Genomic DNA, 19,463 nt, shown 5'->3' on the forward strand with positions numbered 1-19,463 from the left:
CTATGGCAAAATATTATTATTATTATTATTATTATTATTATTATTATTTTTGTTATCCTTACCCCCACTACTTCATGCGAACACTCTATGCATACGAGACATGAGCCCCGATTACTCCATGAAAGGGTTACGAAGTAAATATTTATATATATATATATATATATATATATATATATATTTTTTGTCTCTCTCTCTGCCATAGTAATAACCTTCAAAGTTCACCAATTCATATCCATCCATAGTCATCAAAATTCAACTAAAAATACAAATACATATAGATAAAATTCTAGTGTGCATGTGAAATCCATCAGTGATCAATAGTTACTAAAATTCCTGTCATACTAGATAGTGGAATCCACATAAAATAAAGCACGAAAGTTAAGGATTCAAGACAATCTCAGAAAAGAATTTTAAAAAGTACTTAAGTGTCTTAATCCCCCCAACAATTCTCAAATACTTGGATTAAACTCCATATGCCAAAGAAAAGGAATTGAATTTTTTTTTAGATTTTTTTTTTAGAATAACTAGAGTAGACTCTATGCCCCCAAACCTTAATTGGACTATGTTCTCACTGGACAAAAATCAAAAGCAAGAAAAAAATAATAAAAATAAAAATAAAATACTAATAAAAACAAAGAACGAAAGCACCTGGCAGGATATCGAGAATTGAGGTGGCGGAGTATCGGGATTAAGCCTATGATGAATAATAAGCGCGCGCATCATGGCTATCACCGATCTTTGATCCTAACGAATTTCTTAAATTTCAGCTCTGAGTTGGGACATCGCACCCAATTGCTGGATAATGGGCCTTGAATCTTTGATTTTGCTCCAAATTTGTGCAAATAATATAGCAATCCCTTAATGAATTTGGTATTGGGACGTGGACAGTGAGATGGTAATAGGTAGATGATTATTAGTAGGATGGAATGGGTTGAATTAGGTAAAGGTATATATATATATATATATATATATATATATATATAAATGAAAGGTGTGCTAGGCAATTTTGGAAAGGATGTGGTGAGAAATTGCGGAATTGAAATGGTTATGAGTGGATGATGGCAGTGGTTAGAGAATATATATAGGATTGGGAGAGGGAAAGGATATTCTGTCCCTTTTTTTTTTTTTTCATTTTTCAATTATTTTTTCATTTGTTTTTTTTTTTTTCCTTTTCTTTTTGTCTACAGTACTTGTTCTCCTTTTTTCTTTTTTTTTTTCTTTTTTTTTTTTTGAAGAAGCCAGAGCCAGTAAAGACAACCAAGGCCGGTGCTGAAACTATGTTGCTGCATCGCCGGAAAATTCCACCCGGGCAATGGTCGCCATGAAGCCGGACGATGGATCGCCCGGTGCTGCTCTGGGGATCACCGAAAATTCCCTTTCACTGGGCGATGGTCGCCATTCAGCCGGGCGAATGATCATCTGGTGCTGCTACTGGATTGGTGGTCGCCAGGAAAAAAAAATGACCGGGCGATGGATCACCCGATGTTGTTATGGCATCATGTAAGGGGTGACAGTCGCTGTGATACCGGGCGATGGATCACCCGGCGCTGCTGCTTCGTGGGAATTCTCTGGCCGGGTGATGGTTGCCCATGCGTCGGGCGATCATTCGCCCGAACTCGCTTGTACTGCTCCGAAAATTCCATCCTGGCGATGGTTGCCCGGACCTGCTTGTAGTCCAAAATTTTATTTTATTTATTTATTTTTTTTAGAATGTGAACTTCAAACATCTATAACTTTGGCATCGGAAGCCATTTTGGACTAATTATTTTTTTTTTCATTTTGGGTATTTTTTCGAGATCTACGCGGTGCAAACAGCCGTAAGCAGTTTGGTCGATGTTTGGACCCAAAAAAAAATGATATGTTATGCTCCAATCAACCTTTTTTCTTTGTATGCCATGGAAATTTTTTTTGTTTTCTTCAAAACAAGCACAACTTGTATCCTGCACAAGTAACTAAAAATCCTACGAAACACATTAAATCTTCGTAATCTATTAAAGCAAAATATAAAATTAAATAGAGAAAAAAAAAAGAAGAAAAAATTACATAAATGAAAAATCCTGCAATTCCTACATTTAACGTTGGTAGGCGACGTGATACCTGGATGATTAGGTGGAGTAAATGGGATCTGTCAAAGGGACGGATTCAACTCCTTCTGTAGGCACGAAATCCTCAATGTACCAATCCTTCCGATCTGGCTGAACGGTTTTCTTTCTTGACGCCTTCTAATTCATAATATCAGCATACCATGGTGGAGTCTCCTTCTGAAGTTGAAATAGCTGCTTATCTGGGAATGAATTATGCAATGGAATAATGTTTTCTGGCCCAAGATATGCATACTTCAAATGAGAGGGTAACGACTTCAGCTCTAGCTCTGGTGGAGACTTCAAAGATGGCGTAGGTGGTTCACTTGACAATGGTAGAAGTGGCTCAATAGAAATTTTCCATGGTGGAATGTTATACATATTGGCTCCATTAAGAATGACATTCACCTCTTCAATGCTTTTGTCAATATCAAAGGACTTGGTATCAAAGTAAGATAGGCATGCTTCCAGTGGATCTTTTGTCAAGGCAAATAGGGCAATCTCTTCAACATATTCATCAATGGTATCGACTAGAAAACATTCCTTATCATTTGAAGGGAAATTACTGGCATTGAAAATATTTAAATGCACCTTCATATTGCCAAAAGATAAGTCCATCACGCCAATCCTACAATTTATGCTTGCATTTGCTGTCGCAAGGAAAGGACGACCAAGGATCACTGGAATGTTCCTCCTTGACTCTGGAACTGGCTCGGTATCTAACACAATAAAGTCCATTGGGAAGTAGAATTTATTTACTTTGATGATCACATCTTCGATAATACCACGGGGTTGCTTGGTTGACCTATTGCCCAATTGGAGAATAACTGAGGTAGGTTTCAATTCTCCTAATCCGAGTTACAAGTAAACCGAATAAGGAAGAAGGTTTACACTTGCACCCAAATCTAAGAAAGCTCACTCTACTTGATGATTCCTTATTGTGCATGAAATTGTTGGAGCGCCTGGATCTTTGAATTTTGGAGCAGTGCAGTGTTGGATTATGGAACTGACTTGCTCAATTGGTAGCACCTTCTTAGAAACATGGCTATTTGAACGCCTTTTCTAAGTACGCATATCTTTTAGAAATTTGGCGTAAGCTGGAATTTATTGAATTGAATCAAGCAATGGGAGATTAATCTTCACCTGTTTGAACATCTCCATTATGTCCCGACGTTTGCTTGCTTGCTTCGCTGCCTTTGATGTTTCTTGTAGTCTCTGAGGGAATGGCACAACAACATGCCTTTGTTCAGGAAATGGCTCAGTAGTTGGAGGTACTTCTTGTGCCTTTTCATTACGCTCATTTTTCTCTTCAAGTCTTTTCTTCTAATTTTCATCCTTCTTTGCTTCCTCTTCTTTCACCTCGTTTTCAACTCTCTTACCACTTCTTAGAGTAGTAATTGATTGCACTTGTTCATGGTGGACTTCTTGGCTAGTAATGTCATCAATTATACGCACACCTCTTGGATTAGCTACTGGTTGACTAGGAAGCTTGCCATCTTCTCTTCTATTCAAGGCTTGAGCTAGTTGGCCAACTTGAGTCTCTAACTTGGCTAGGGATTGAGAATGAGATTACGCAAGTTGAGAATGAGACTGCACAAGTTGATTAATAGGCTCTAACTGCATTGTTATCATTACCTCGAGTATCGATAAGAATTGTTGAGGTTGATTGAAGGCATTCATAGGAGTGAATCTAGGAGGATTTGAAGTCTGAACTTGAGATTGAAAATTGCCTTGTACTTGAGGTGGAGGAGTTGATGTCCTTGTGGCTAGATTTCTCCATGAGAAGTTTGGATGGCTTTTCCAAGCCGGATTGTAAGTATTTGAAAACATATTACCTCCGGGCATTCCATAGGCAGCATTAACTTGCTCTTGTGAAATTCTTGAATACTGAGGTGCACTTGGACAAATTGACACATAGTGAGTTGGACTAGAATAGAAAGAGCACACTTCAAAGTCTTAGGCATTAGTCGAAGGAGGAGTAAAATTTGACTGTGAAGTCATTAATTGATCTATCCTCTTGGTTAATGCCTCAATTTGGCTCACTAGCCCTTGATTTATTCCTGCTTCATTCACACTTTTTGCTCTCCTCAATATGGTAGGAGGTCTTGTTACTGGAGGTAAGACATGTTGTATAGAATTATTAGATATATTTTCGAAGTGCTGCCATGCCTCCTTTTCACTCTTCAACATAAAATTTCCACCACACGATGCATCCACCATATTGAGCCCCTTATGAAAAAAATTGACAAGTTGCCATTTTGGCATGTCATGATGAGGACACTTCCGAAGGAGGTCTCTGAATCTTTCCCAAGCCTCATGAAAAGGTTCGTCAGGCCCTTGAGCAAAACGAGTAATAGCATCTCGATATTGAGTAGTTCTTACCATGGGAAAGTACTTGTTCAAAAACTTGTGTTGCAATTTAGCCCATGTAGTAATGGAGTCTGCAGGCAATGAATTAAACCAGTCATTCGCCTTGACCTTTAATGAAAAGCAGAAAAGGTGTAGCTTAAGCACATCATCGTCAAAGCTCTAGATCTTTATTGTTCTGCACACCTCTGCAAAGTCATCCAAGTGCCGATATCGATCCTCTTTTGATAGGCCGTAAAAAGAAGGCAGTAACTGAAGAGTATTGGCCTTAATTTCGTAGTGAGGGGCCCTCACTTGAGGATACCGAATTGCAGATGAAGAGTTATATGCACCTGGTTCATAGTGATCTATTAGACGGCAAACCGCTCCTACAACAGCCCTGTTGTTCTGCTCATCATCTGCCATCTTTTCCTTTTCTAGGCCTCTAAAATTTTTCTTTAAGTGTCTGAAATACTCACCTGAAATAGTGAACAGAATCAAATTAAAATTCAAAATAAAATAAAATCCTAGACTAAGATCCTAATTGAAATTAATTGTAGAATTTAATATAATCTATCAAGAACTAAAACAAGTCCCCGGCAACGGCGCCAAAAACTTGTTGCGAGATTTATATGTACCACTCACAAGTGCACGAATCTTTGCAGATAGGATTTACTTGTAAGAGTGTCGTACCCAAAGGGCTTGTGTAAAATAAGTTTGTCAACAGATTTCTTAAATTCTAAATTAACTTGAAAGTAGGATAATCGAATTGTGATGTTGAATTCTAAATTAACTAAATTGAAAAATAAAATAAACTAACAAACAATGATTAAATAGGATGTATAAAATAGAGAGAGAGGACTAGGGGTATGATTTCACCATTAACGTCGCACCAACAGTCAATTGCATCAATTTATTGGAGATATATCATATAACATGCACATGGAATTAATCATGGCTACAAGTACATATTAATTCAGCTAGAAAATAATATAATTTAAAGCTAAGCATGGACTATCTTCGATTGTCATAAATCGTCTACTTATCTACTTTACTCTAGGGTGTAGCATGGTCTATCTTTTCTAGGCATAATCCATCAAATCTCTAACATTATATTCAGATAAGAACCATTGTGTAATCATCTTATTCACAACTACAAGAAGTGAATGAGTTGTGTTCAATCACAAGATTAAAATATCTAAGACAAAATAGAAAAATATTTGTAATTGAATTAAAACTCTAAAACCAATTCTATTGAAAAGTTAATTAAAAATCCTATAGATTACACAATTATGCATGATAAAAATTATTCTCCAATAATTAAATACAATCAAACCAGTATGCTAAGCTAGGGCTACATCACAACCCAAGCAAAGTGTTTAGCCAAGCATGACTGGAGTGGAATTCTTCATGGTTGAGGAAGATATCTTCACCGCCATGGATTGATCCCTTCCTTACTTCTGAATGCCTATCTTCTGATCTCAGCCTCAAGTTCCTCTGTATGATCCTCCCATGTTGTAGAGGACCCCCTTTAAATAATAAAAGATCATCACTAAAGTTCCCTTTTTCATATAGAAGACACACATAGAAATTCTGTCAAATAAGGACTCAAAAATTCGTACAGACTTCTAGGCCAATTTTGACAAGGTAAACAGTTGTTTTAGGGAAACCTCGTCAAATACAAAATTGTAGCTCTTCGAATTTCCTTTCGACACGCGTGTGAATTTAGTCGTTTTGATACTCGAGGAGAGAGATACATCCAGATTACCAAAACTGGTACAAGTTACAAACTTCAACGAAAGTTTCCTTTTTGGAGAAGGATTTTTCCTTTTCTTCTTCTTTCCATTCTCATCAACTTGTGGCTTCTTTTGACTATTTTCTAAGTATAATTAGACTTGGATCTTCAACATTGCTCGGTCTCACAGAATGACATCTTTTAAAGCTCAGAATCATTGGTCTTGACTGATTTTACAATTAAAGCCCTAAAATAAATAAAAACAATAAAATAATGTAAAATCACAAATAAACTATTATTAAGAGAATAAAACATGCAAGTAAAGGGGCTAAAATGTATAACATTCAACGCCTAACACATACTATTGAAATTTTGGGAGATTGCATAGAAATGGTTGAAAAATTGCATACTTGAGGTAGTTTTGTCCCAATGCTTGTTTGGAATATTGGTGCCTCTTTAGTGAGAAAGAGTTTAATGTTCGTGGGTATCATTTCTGAAAACCCTCATAAGATTTCACTTGTCCACTAGGGATAACCTAGAGGTTTAAAAGGCTTGTTGCATGTGCTAAATGCAATCGTGTTCCCTATGAAAGTGGCGTTATCTTTTTATTACTTTCTAGTTCATTCTTGTATAGTTGTTGGTTTCTTGTTTTTCTTTGTAGTTCATTTCTAGGGACTAGCAATATTTAAGTTTGGGGGTGTGATAAGCACTGAAAAGTGCGCATTTAAACTCCTTAATCTTGAATGCTCTAGGACCTTATTCTATATTTTTTTCCATTTTAGTCTAATTTCATGTTATTCTCCTTTTCAGGCACTTATCCCCAAAATAAGTCAAATCAGCTGAATTAGAGCATTAAAAGAAGCAATCTAAAGTCTAGTGGAAGAAAGGAGCAAAGTGGTGAAAAATTCCTCTTCGATCAATCGAACCAAGCTATAATCAATCACATTGTGATCGTTCCAACCCTACAATAATGGATCAAACCCTTTGTCCTTATCCTCAGGAAAATTTCCTATTCGATCGATCTAACCTTTTATTCGATCTATCCAACCTTTTTGATCTTATCCTCAACAACCACTTTTGTCATTTTCCTAAAAATATCTCAGCCTTTGTCCTTATCCAAATAATTGCACCACTATACTTCGATCTATCAGAGTAATAGTGTGATCGATTTTACTGCCTTAAATTACGTGTAAAACAAATTTCAAGTCGAATTGAAGGTGTGCTCGTGGTGCAATCATTTGGAGGTGATAGTGCACGAGGTCTGACCATTGGGTGGGACATTTGAGCTACCTATATAAGGAATTTGGCTATTTTTAGTAAGGGGTGGTGAGTGAGAGAGAAAATTGGCTAGAGATTAAAGAGAGAACATACATTTTGGGAAAGTTCTTCCACTCTTCTAGGGTTTCTACCAAGAACACCAAGGGAGGAGGATGAATTCAACCATAAAGAGAGCCCTTGAGGGTTGGATGACAACATCAACGAGTGGCTAAACTATTCTCTTGGGGCTAGAGATAGCCCTAAGCATACCTCCTAGACTTTGATGCTTTGTAATTAGTGGGGATTTGTGCTGTAATTCTTATATTGACCTCATATTTATATAAATCTTGCTTCTACATGATTTGTGTAGTTCAATACTTCCAATTAATCTTTTACTTCTATTCATATGTCTATGTATGTTAGAATGAATGGTCATGTGCTTATTTCTATATTTTGTGACATTGATGCATGTCTATATATGTTAATATTATAAATTTAGTGATGGTCAATGCATGGTACTTAATTGATTACTCTTGTGATTTATTTGATGGTTTATACTTATTTCTTGATGGATTGTGCCACCTCTTTAGTTTAATTAGTTTAATTTTTATGTCATTAGTATAGTTATAGTATAATTGCTTTAATTTCCTAGATAGGTGGACAATTCATTCATGTTATTTGATGATTCATGCTTATAAGTACAAGTAGTATATTTCTCTAAATTCTTGAATGTGCATTAATTGTGGGCTTATAGAAGGATTAATAGCTTAATTTGATATGTTGTGCTATTCACTAGATTGATTAGACAATGTATGCTTATTTGGCCATCCACGTTTAATATTTCAATTAATGGCGCACACTTTCTTTTACAACATATAATCCCTCTAATCTATCAAATATTGAATGTCTAGGAAGGCAAGACTTAGTGGTGAACTCTATGTCCCAAGAATCCTCTTTCATTCTCTACACCTCATTTGTTTAGTTGTTTTACATTACATTATTTTTAGCTTAAATTATAGTATAACTCAACCAACAAACCCTTCTTTTGATCATTCGACTTACTAATCCAAAATTGATTTCGAAATACCTTGCTTTTCCCTTGGGACGATCCGTTCTCACTTATACTATGATAAGCGTTGAAAAGTGCGCATTTAAACCCCTTAAGGTTGAACGTTCTAGGATCTTATTCTATCTTATTTTTTCGTTTTAGTCTAATTTCATGTTATGTCCCTTTTCAAGCACTTATCCCCAAAATAAGTCAATTCAGCTGAATTAAAGCATTTAAAGAAGCAATCTCAAGCTTAGTGGTTGAAAGGAGCAAAGTGGAAGCAAAGTGGTGAGAAGAAGCCTTCTTCGATCGATCGAATCAAGCTCTAATCGATCACACTGTGATCATTCTAACCATGCCATGATGGATCGAGCAATTTATCCTTATTTTCAAGAAAATTTCCCTTTTGATCGATCTAACCTTTCCTTTGATCGATCGAACACTTTTAATCTTATCCCCACCTACCACTTTTGTCTTTTTCCCAAAATATCCCAAAAATATCTCAATTTTGTCCTTATCCAAAAAGTGTGCCGTCTTAGTTCGATCGATCCAAGTAACCTCATGATCGATCGAACTGCCTCAAGTGCGTGAAAAACAGAGTTCCAGCCAGCTAAAAGGTGTGCTCGTGGTGCAATCATTTGGAGGTCCTAGTGCATGAGGTCTGACCATTGGGTGTGACATTTGAGCTACCTATATAAGGATTTTGGCTATTTAGAGGTAAAAAGAGGTTGTTTAGGTTTTGAAAGAGGCTAGAGATTAGATAGAGAAATACACATTTTGGGAAAATTCTTCCATTCATCTAGGGTTTCTACCAAGAGGATGATGATAATTTCTACCATGGAGATAGTCCTTGAGGGTTGGATGACAACATCAATGAGTGGCTAAGCCATTTTCTTAGGGCTAGAGATAGCCCTAAGCATGCCTCCTAGACTTTGATGTTTTGTAATTAAAGGGGATTTGTGTTGTAATTCTTATCTTGACATCTTATATATAAATCTTGTTTCTACAATGATTTGTGTGGTTTAATACTTCCAATTGATCATTTAATTCTATCCATATGTCTATGTATGCTAGAATGAATGTTCATGTATGTATCTCTAGATTTTGTGACATTGATGCATGTCTATGTGTGTTGATATTATGAATCTAGTGATGGTCAAGGTATAGTGCTTAAATAGATTACTCTTGTAGTTTGTTTGATGGTTCATACTTATTTCTTGATGGATTATGCCACCTCCTTAGTTTAATTAGTTTAATTTCCATATCACTAGCTTAGTTGTAGTTTAATTGCTTTACTTTCTTAGATAGGTGGACAATTTATACTTGTTGTTTGATATTCCATGCTTATGAGTGCAAGTAGTATACTTCTCTAATTTAATGAATGTGCATTAATTATGGACTTATGGAAGGATTAATGGCTTAATTTGATATATTGTGCTACTCACTAGATTGACTAGACAATGTATGTTTACTTGGCCATCCATGCTTGATAATTCAATTAATGGCACACACCTTGATTTACAACACACAATCCCCCTAATCCATCAAATATTAAATGTCTATGAAGGTAATGCTTAGCGGTGAACTCTATGATCCAAGATTCCTCTCTCATATTCTCTACACCTCATATTGTTTTAGTTGTTGTACATTACATTTATTTTATTTAAATTGTAGTCTAATTCAACCAACAAACCATCTTTTGATCATTCGACCTACTAACCCAACATTAATTTCTAAACAAAAATATGCTTCATTTCCCTTAGGACGATTCCTTCTTACTCTAGCTACATTAATAGTTAGTAGTGGTAGTGGCATTCTATAAATTCAAACTTGGCTACATTTTATCACTCAGCTCGGTTAGGCACGACCATACTACATAGTATAGGTGTTAAGCGGTTTATAAATTTAACGTATGGTGCCTACTTGACACTAATATCCAAACTCAAAGTGTTGTGTGATGGTTCGGTATGCCGCACTACCACCAAGCTTAAAGAGTGTGCATTAAGGTGAGGGCCAAGTTTTACATTTATAAAAGCTACTACTACCTTTACTAAAAATATAGTTAGGGTGAGTAGGGATCGTCCCAAGGGATTGGAGTCGTACTTGGTTGTGGAATCATAATTAGGGTTAGTAGGTCGAGTGATCAAACAAATGGTTGGTTGATTGATTAAACTAGAGAGCAAATTAAACTAAATAATTGAATGCAATAAAGAGTAAGTAAGAGAGAGAGAGAGATCTTGGGGTTTAGAGGTCACCACCAAACAATGTTTTTCTACACCTCTAACTAGTGACTAATGAGGGTAATGTGTGTTGCAATATTGGTGTGTGTGTGTGTGTGTGTGTGTGTGTGTGTTTGGTTGATTCAATTAGCAAGGGTGACCAATTAAGCATACATTATCTAATCAACATGTGAAAAGCACAATATATCTAGCAATTAAGTATATATTGTCTAAATAGCATGTGAAAAGCACAACATATCTAGCAAGTCATTAATCCTTTCATTAAGCTCACAAGCCAAATACACCACAAGGTTAGAGACATATGCTACTTGCATTCAAAAGTATGGAACATCAAACAACTAGTATGGATTGTCCTCTCATCTAACAACTATACTACCACTACACTACAATTAAGCTAATGACATGCAATTAAACTAATTAAGCTAAGGGAGAGGTATAATCCATCAAGAAATGAGCATAAACCATCTAGAGAAACACAAGGGCGTTCTTTTAAGCACAATGTTTTGACAATCTCTAAATCTATAGCATTAATACACATAGACATGCATCAATAACACAAGAAATAGAGGCAAACAAATGAACATCTATTCTAGCATACATAGACATATAGATAAAATGAAATGATCTATTGGAAGCATTAAACGACATAAATCATTGAATAAACAAGATCTATATATATAAAAGTGTCAAAACATTAATTACAACACTAATCCCCCAATAATACACAAGATTAAGATATAGAAAGCATGCTTGGGGCTAACTCTAGCCCCAAGAGGATGTCTAGCCACTCATGGTGATGTTGCTTCAACCCTCAAGGGCTAAGTCCATGGAAGAAATCTGCTCCTTGCTGATGAAGAACTCCAAGGGTGTCTCTAGCCTCCTCCTCTTTTCTTTTACACTAAGAATAGCCTCTAAAGTTGTATCTCTCCTCTTAAAAAGTGCATCATATTCCTTTTATAGGTAGGTCAAGTGACACATCAAATGAGCTAGGGTCATGCAAAGAATATTCTCTAATGATTGGATAGAGGACGGATTGAATAAGCTGGCTTTTTAACTTTTTCGCACTGGAAGAAGTTCGATCGATCGAACCTTGGACTTGGATCGATCGAACTGGCTGAGATCCATCGAACTGAGGCTGGATCAATCCAACTGGTTGAGCTTTTTGGGAAAAGACAAATCCGAGATATTTTGGGAGATATTTTTGGGAAAAGGACAAAAGTGGTTAGTGAGTGGTACAGCTGTGGATGAGATCAATCATTTGAATAAGGACAAAAGTGTTCGATTGATCGAAGGGTGGTGTTGAATCGATCGAACTTTGGACTTTTTGCTTTGGGTCAAGGTTTGGATCTATCTTGAAGTATTGAGATTGATCATTGTTCGATCGATCGAACCTTGAAGTTGAATCGATCGAACCTTGAAGTTGGATTGATCGAACTTTGCTGCTTCCCATCTTTGGCTTCATTTGCTTCTTTCTTTCTCCACTTTGCTCCTTTCTTTGTTTAATCCCAAAATTGCTTCAATTAAGCTCTTATTTGGCTGAGTTAGCTTATTTCCGGGATAAGTGCCTGAAAATGAAAATATTACAAAATTAATCTAAAACGGTAAAGTAAGATAGATAAAGGTACTAGAATACTTAAGCTTAAGGGGTTTAAATACACACTTTTCAGCGCTCATCATTGTGCATTATTTTGTGCACACGCTCGGGGAGACACCATTCTGCTTCAACACCGAGACTCAAAAGTGCAACAAAAATTATAGCTTGATTGGGCACGTTTTGACACCGAAATTTGCCAATTTCAAATATTATATTTCACAAACCCCTATTTGGTCAAAGAAAGTTTCTCCAGGCAACCTAATTTGGTTAACAATTTCCATAACACTGGAAAAATAGGGTCTGCAAGACTGTATATTTTCGTCATCTTTCATATATAAAGTTTCAAAATTTATATGAAGAGTTTGGAGCTTAACAGCTAATACCTTAGCATTACCTAGGTATTCTTTCCGTAGTAAATCCTTCATTCTTTTGATTTTGTGGTTGCGGAAAGATAGAAGTCGTCAATAGCTTGTTGTAGAAAAAAGAGAACCTTGGCATCTCTCTTTTGACTTTCTTTGAGATTTTCTATAAAACCCTCTTTCGGTATGGCCTTTCTCCACCAAATTCCACAAATATTGAGAAAGAAACAACGTTTTCATATTTGTGCTCTAAAAATCGTATTCTCCTCTAAAAATGAGAAGTTGAGATAGATTAATGCCACCAATAAATGTTTGCCATCTTTATTTTCTTCTCTCTATTACAACGCTGGCTTTGATACCACTGTTACGGAACAGGCCAGGCACGAATCTATGAAGGACTCAGTGGGGGCATGCACCCCAACTGAAATTTATTATTATTATATTTTATACCCCTAAATTTATACTTTTTTGCATTTATACCCATAAAATTTTGAAATTGACCCCACTAAAATTATGGAAAAAAAAACCCCTCTATATAAATTTGCTCCTCCTCATATGAATTCCTAGATCCGTCCCTAAATGCTTAAATAGAGAAAAAAAAATTCTTAAAAAATCTGAACCACAATAACACATTCATTTTTAACTATATCACTTCTATACAACCTCCCCAACTACCCAACATTCATAATAACACAAACAATCCATGATTAAGTTCCACAACTCCTAAAAACACAAACCCACTACCATAAGTACAAACATATTTAAACACATAATTTTGCATTACGCTTAACAAGCCATTATTGATGACGTGGCAAGGGCTCCCTTGCCACGTAGGATAACATATATCCCATATCTATAATATTTATTTGTTAGGACTTCATGAAAAGCAAATCATTTTACTTAAAGTGAAACATATAATTAAAGGGTAATGTAGTCAACGTAGAATTAATGGGTAATTATCTATCTATCTATCTATCTTCTTCTTCTTCTTCTACTTCTACTCGCTTTTTGGACTTGTAACTATCAGGTAAACCCTCAGCTATCCACAGTGCAACCCTCAGCTATCCACAGTGTGAATAGCATTTTAAGTTAGGAGCTTGCAAAGTGACGGGGATTCGAACTCACACCCAAACGTTGGATATGATGGTCCAAAACTTGGAGGCTCATCCTGTATGTGAGTTGTGCAGTGGAATATATTGTGAAATTTTGAGTTTTTATTGAGATAGGATTTAATCACATGTTTCTCTACTCAACTAACTTTACTAAAATTATCGATTAATTAAACAATACAATGCAAAATAAAAGTAAGTAAAGTTTAGAGTGATCGGATTTTATTAGCGAGGAAACCAATTGAAAAACCTAGAGGTTTTGTGCGATATCCCAAGAGTAACAAGATCCACTATTTGTGAAGCAAAGTACACCAAACTTTGCCTCATACTCAAATCCCTTCGCTCAACCAAGACTCAATTTGTTGAATGTCGACTTTGATTTTGCGACTTCTAGTCCAGCAACTCTTGACTTTGGACTTATACCTCAAACCTTGTAGAAGGATTGCTGATATATTAACAATACTCCACAAGTGCCTTGATCCATTCAAAGTGTGATATGAAATTCTTCTTATTTGAATCTGAATTTGATATAAAAGAAATAGATTTGCTTTCCCTGATCGTTGTAGATGCAACATTCAATAGACTTGAACACGATCAAGATTTGAACAACACTCTAAATTCAATCATGTGTATATAGTGTGTATACTCTTACAAATCTCACAAACCTAGATGAGAAAATAAGTTTATATAGACTTTCAAAACCCTAGTTATATTTGGAAAATAAGTTAATTTCATGCACAGGTTTTTGGAAAGAAGTCTATACCAAATAGGAAGTTAAAACAGATTAGGAAACTAAGTTACCAAAACTATCTTGAAGACCTTGAATCGGTTCACAGTTCTTGAAACGGTTCAAGTTGGCCTTTGTTGATCTTATTTTAAGAAAATCGAAGCTATGCATCTTGAACCGGTTTAGCTGCGTGAAACCGGTTCGAGTTGGATAGACTTGAACTGAAGGTTTAAATACTTAATTTTTTTTGAAAATCATACGATGTATATATATACACGCATGCAAGTGTCTTAATCTTCTAACTTATTTTCTTAAAGTGTTGTTCTTACCTTTTCGTAGACTTCAAGTTATCGAACACAACCAACTCTTTACTTCTGCAATCGATCTCGAACTTGAATTTTAAACTTAGAAATACAACTCGATCGGACTTATTTTTGACACTTAAATTAACTAATTACAAAATATATATCTCAAGCTACGAACCATCTTTTCTGCTACCAGGAGAAATCCAATTATCTTTATGAAAGAATAGATGACCATAACTAACTACCATTAACCCAGAAGAACAAAATTAACAAATTTATCTCGTATTTTATTTGTGATACCACAAGTTGTTTTCAGTCACTCTCAAATCATGGAAGTACCACGAACAACTTTGTCTTTTCCATTGTGTTGGTCCTAGCAATTCATCATGCACCGGCTTTGAAGCAAGAAGGATGTTAATGCTGACAAGGTACGTATATAAAAATGCATATGCTAATTATATACGGAGTATGTGCAAACACAAGTGCCTATATATATATATATGTGTGTGTGTGTGTGGCTCTGGCACATCGGAGCCACAGCCACCCCGATGTGCCAAAGTCGGCACTTGACCGTCCGCAATTTTTGACATCTCTCTTTTATGCACATGCTTATATACATACATGTGCAACTTCTGAGATTTTGCAATTAATTTTCAAAACTGCCAAAGATAAGAACTAAAATAATAATTTATTTTTATTTATTTATTTATTTTTTCGTAGAAGTGCATTTTTCTGACATAATATAATTACTTGTTACATTGAAAATTAAGTAACCTGTTTCAAAAAAATAAAATAAAAATGTAATGAGATAATTAAAGACTTGTGAATGCCGAGGATTGCAATTGACTCAAAACACTTGCCTATGGCACATGGAGGAGAGGGATCAGGATGACCAATGACCATGCCAGAAGGGTCTAGTCTTCCTTCTCTTTCCAATTATATGACTAGCATTAGTCATTTAAAACATGATGCAATATTGTCGTATAACAAGCTCATGTTGAGCAATTTGAGAGCATTGTTCACAGTTGATTCTAATGTTGAGCAATTTGAGAGCATTGTTCACAGTTGATTCGTAATATTTTGTTAAATATACGATACTATTATATATTTTTATTGTTAAATTTATATCGATATTCGTGTGAATTTACAAAACTACAATTGATATTACTATTACAAACTAAGCTTAATAGAGAGATAGAGGTACCCTTTCACTGTGTCAATTTCTCACATGCATAACCACTTTTACCTGGTCCCACAGTGGATATCCAAAACCACTTTAGTGAACAAACAAGCAACAAACTAAAATAAAAAATAACAAGAAAACCCCCCATCTTCCTTTTTTGATGAACTTTTAAAAAGAACAACCAAAACAAGCCAAAAGTGCATAAGATTCCTCTCTATCCCATTCCTGTCCTGCCAGCAAATGTCCAATATTTGTTTAATCTCAATCAACAACGACATTATTTGGTAATATAGATGTTGATTGCGATTACAAATATGTTATCAATTATTACTAGCTAGAAGAGACATGTGACAGAAACACTAGGTGTAGAGTAAATAAATAATAAATTACGAAAATTAGTTCCAAGTGGTTTGATAATATTTAACATACATTATAAAAAATAGATTTAGATGGTATAATCATATTTAACATAAATTTGACAATGCATTTACAAAAAGAAGAAATAATTAATTTACGTGAAAAGTAAGCTACAAAAAGAGTTACCAAAGCTCACCTAAAATGAAATAATTAAAGCTGACTTGAAAAACCTAATTTTTTTTTTTTTTTTTTTCCACATTTTAATTTAATCTTTAACAAATCCCACGAACTCAAGAAGCCCATTTTGTACTTGGTCGGTGCACTTTGTGGCCCAAAATTAGTCTTGCACTCATGATGCTGAGCTCCATTAGTATCTTTATCATTATTTTCTCGCATGTGGACCCATCTCTTTCTCAGTGTCTAAATATATATATATATATATATAAGTGGTGGGGTTCACATGGGATGAATCATTGATGAGCTTCTCGACAATTCTATTAAAGCATGTTAGTGACAGCAAGGATTGCAGAGGACAACCTGATTGGACATGCATGTACATCTTTGATTCTTTGCATACACACACATATTCCTTTTTAATCTTATCACACAACATAACACTACATAATTAATGTATAAAACACATGGACTAATTTAATAAACCTTATATTATATGTATATAACTTTATTATATATACATGACATTGAAAAAGTTTTTTGTGTCATCTGAAACCACTCTCTCTATTCTCATCTTCCAATCCCATCTTCAAGAGTAGTTTCTTCCAAATATGCCTGCAATAGCATTTGGGCGCTTTGATGATTCCTTTAGCTTAGGCTCTTTCAAGGCCTACCTTGCTGAGTTCATCTCAACCTTGCTCTTTGTTTTTGCTGGAGTTGGTTCTGCTATAGCTTACAGTTAATACTCCACTCATCTTCTTAAATAAGTACTCTTTCAAGCAACACTGACACACACACACACACACACACACAATTTTAGTATGAACCCTCCTTACCAAAAGGAAAATTGAGTGTTTGACCTTGTTAGAGGCAATACTGTAGGTGTTTTTGCATTTTTTTTGGCATCACTAATTTATATATATATATATATATATTTATATAATTTTAGTATGAACCCTCCTTCCAAAAGGAAGGTTGAGTGTTCGAATATGTTAGAGGTAATATTATGGTTGTCTTTGCGTTTTTTATCATTTTAGTTTAAATAGTATGAACCCTCCTCCCAAAAGGAAGGACGAGTGTTCGAGCAATATTGTGAATATGTATGCATTTCTTTGAGCAAGCTTAAATTTTCTAAAAATATAACAAAACACCGTGTGGCACCAAGACGTAGATTACCAGTTGTGAAAGCATATATATTTTCGAACTGATGCATATTTTATATATATATATGCAAATGATCAGGTCAATTCTTCTTGATTTTTACTGATTTATTTTGTATTTGGCATTTGGCAGACAAGTTGACATCAAATGCTGCTCTTGACCCGGCCGGGCTAGTGGCAGTGGCTATTTGCCATGGATTTGCTCTCTTTGTTGCAGTGGCTGTCGGAGCCAACATCTCCGGTGGCCATGTGAACCCGGCTGTCACCTTCGGGTTGGCTCTTGGGGGCCAGATCACCATCATTACCGGCATCTTATACTGGATTGCCCAACTTGTTGGCTCCATTGTAGCATGCTATCTGCTCAAATTTGTGACAGGAGATTTGGTAAGTTTAAGACAAATTAATCGATCTAGTACTAAATTTCAAGTCTCAATTTGGGTAATTCCTTAATTTTTGGCCAAATAAGACACCTTCCCTAAATATTTATATCGAAAATCGGTGTAGTTTAGTGGTGCTTTCTTATTTAGTAAATTAAGAGGGAGACCAAGTCTGCGTCTGTTGACATGTTAAAGGCTCGGTAGGGGCATTGAATTTTTGTGAAAATCTTAAAAATACGTCCCACTCAATTTATGATAAATGATGATCGATAGTTCAGTGGATCAATATTTTCGGTGAATATTGGATTGCTAAATTTTGACTTTATACATTTATTAATCTAATTTCTAATAGTTCTTGCCTTATAAAAATAAATAAATAAATAAACAAACAAAAAAAAAAATTATGATGATATACCACTATATATTATTATTATTATTCAAGGTTGCCTCCTCACGTACAATTCTCTAGGTCCATCTGAATAAAAATCCAATAAAATAAAAATAGTCTATGATCTTTCAGCACAAAACTAAAAATTAGTGTCCACTTGTTGTGACTTATTTTTCAGGCAATTCCAACCCACAGTGTGGCCTCTGGTGTTGGGGCTATAGAAGGAGTTGTTATGGAGATCATTATCACTTTTGCTTTGGTTTACACTGTCTATGCCACAGCAGCTGACCCAAAGAAGGGTTCATTGGGCACAATTGCACCCATTGCAATTGGTTTGATTGTTGGCGCCAATATCTTGGCTGCCGGCCCATTCTCCGGTGGATCAATGAACCCAGCCCGCTCTTTTGGGCCTGCGGTCGTTAGCGGAGACTTCCACGACAACTGGATCTATTGGGTCGGACCCCTCGTCGGTGGTGGGCTTGCCGGACTCATCTACGCCAATGTGTTCATGTGCCATGAGCATGCTCCTCTCTCCAGCGACTACTAAATTGACTGAATTTTATTTTTCGGATTCCCCTTGATTTTGTAATAAGAGGAGGAAATGCAAGCTTTTGCTTTCCTTTCTTTCTTTAATTTTTTATTTTATTTTTAATTAATTTTTCATTTTTCTGTTTATTTGGGTTTCTAGCTGTAAATTAATGTTTTGGCCTGCTTTTTAAAAGAAATGAAGTTGGTGAAATGCATCATATACTTTTGTGCTTTTGTCTTTTGGAATAGTGGGTGGGCTCATTTATTGATTTACCTTTTGCACATATCTCACACATGCTATGATGGTTAGAGCTCAAACTAAATCATATTGTGTCAATCTGAAGAAAAAAAAATAATAATAAAAAATAAATAAATCTGAGAGACCACAAATTCAAAAACTTTTTACCACTACTAATCCAGTAATATTGTATATCAGCTTAGAGTTTGACTCTTCTTTAGAAAAAAAAATTCCTCCCAAACTAAGGGAGGGGATTC

The 19,463-nt window shown here is 35.4% G+C and overlaps 1 protein-coding gene and 1 non-coding gene across 3 annotated transcripts; both read left to right on the forward strand.

Annotated features, from left to right (window-relative positions):
* Positions 1-4,344: 4,344 nt before the first annotated feature.
* LOC132287531 (small nucleolar RNA R71) lies at positions 4,345-4,449 on the forward strand. Its single transcript, XR_009473058.1, has one exon. It is a non-coding gene; the product is annotated as a small nucleolar RNA R71 (small nucleolar RNA).
* A 12,560-nt stretch (positions 4,450-17,009) lies between these two features.
* On the forward strand, positions 17,010-19,188 carry LOC132284448 (aquaporin TIP2-1). 2 transcript variants are annotated; one of them, XM_059786560.1, is made up of 3 exons: positions 17,010-17,253; positions 17,809-18,113; positions 18,619-19,188. In XM_059786560.1, exons 1-3 carry the CDS (start codon positions 17,127-17,129, stop codon positions 18,985-18,987), a joined length of 801 nt encoding a protein of 266 aa, XP_059642543.1. In that variant the 5' UTR covers positions 17,010-17,126; the 3' UTR covers positions 18,988-19,188. The 2 variants fall into 2 exon arrangements, with proteins under 2 accessions (XP_059642543.1, XP_059642544.1); XM_059786561.1 differs by having other exon boundaries at positions 17,023-17,253; positions 17,809-18,059.
* The last annotated feature ends 275 nt before the right edge of the window (positions 19,189-19,463 follow it).

Source organism: Cornus florida, unplaced genomic scaffold (assembly GCF_030987335.1).
Source record: "Cornus florida cultivar Cherokee Brave unplaced genomic scaffold, ASM3098733v1 CherokeeBrave_3.0.0_Hap2_Chr11, whole genome shotgun sequence".
In the NCBI taxonomy this organism is placed as follows: domain Eukaryota; kingdom Viridiplantae; phylum Streptophyta; class Magnoliopsida; order Cornales; family Cornaceae; genus Cornus; species Cornus florida.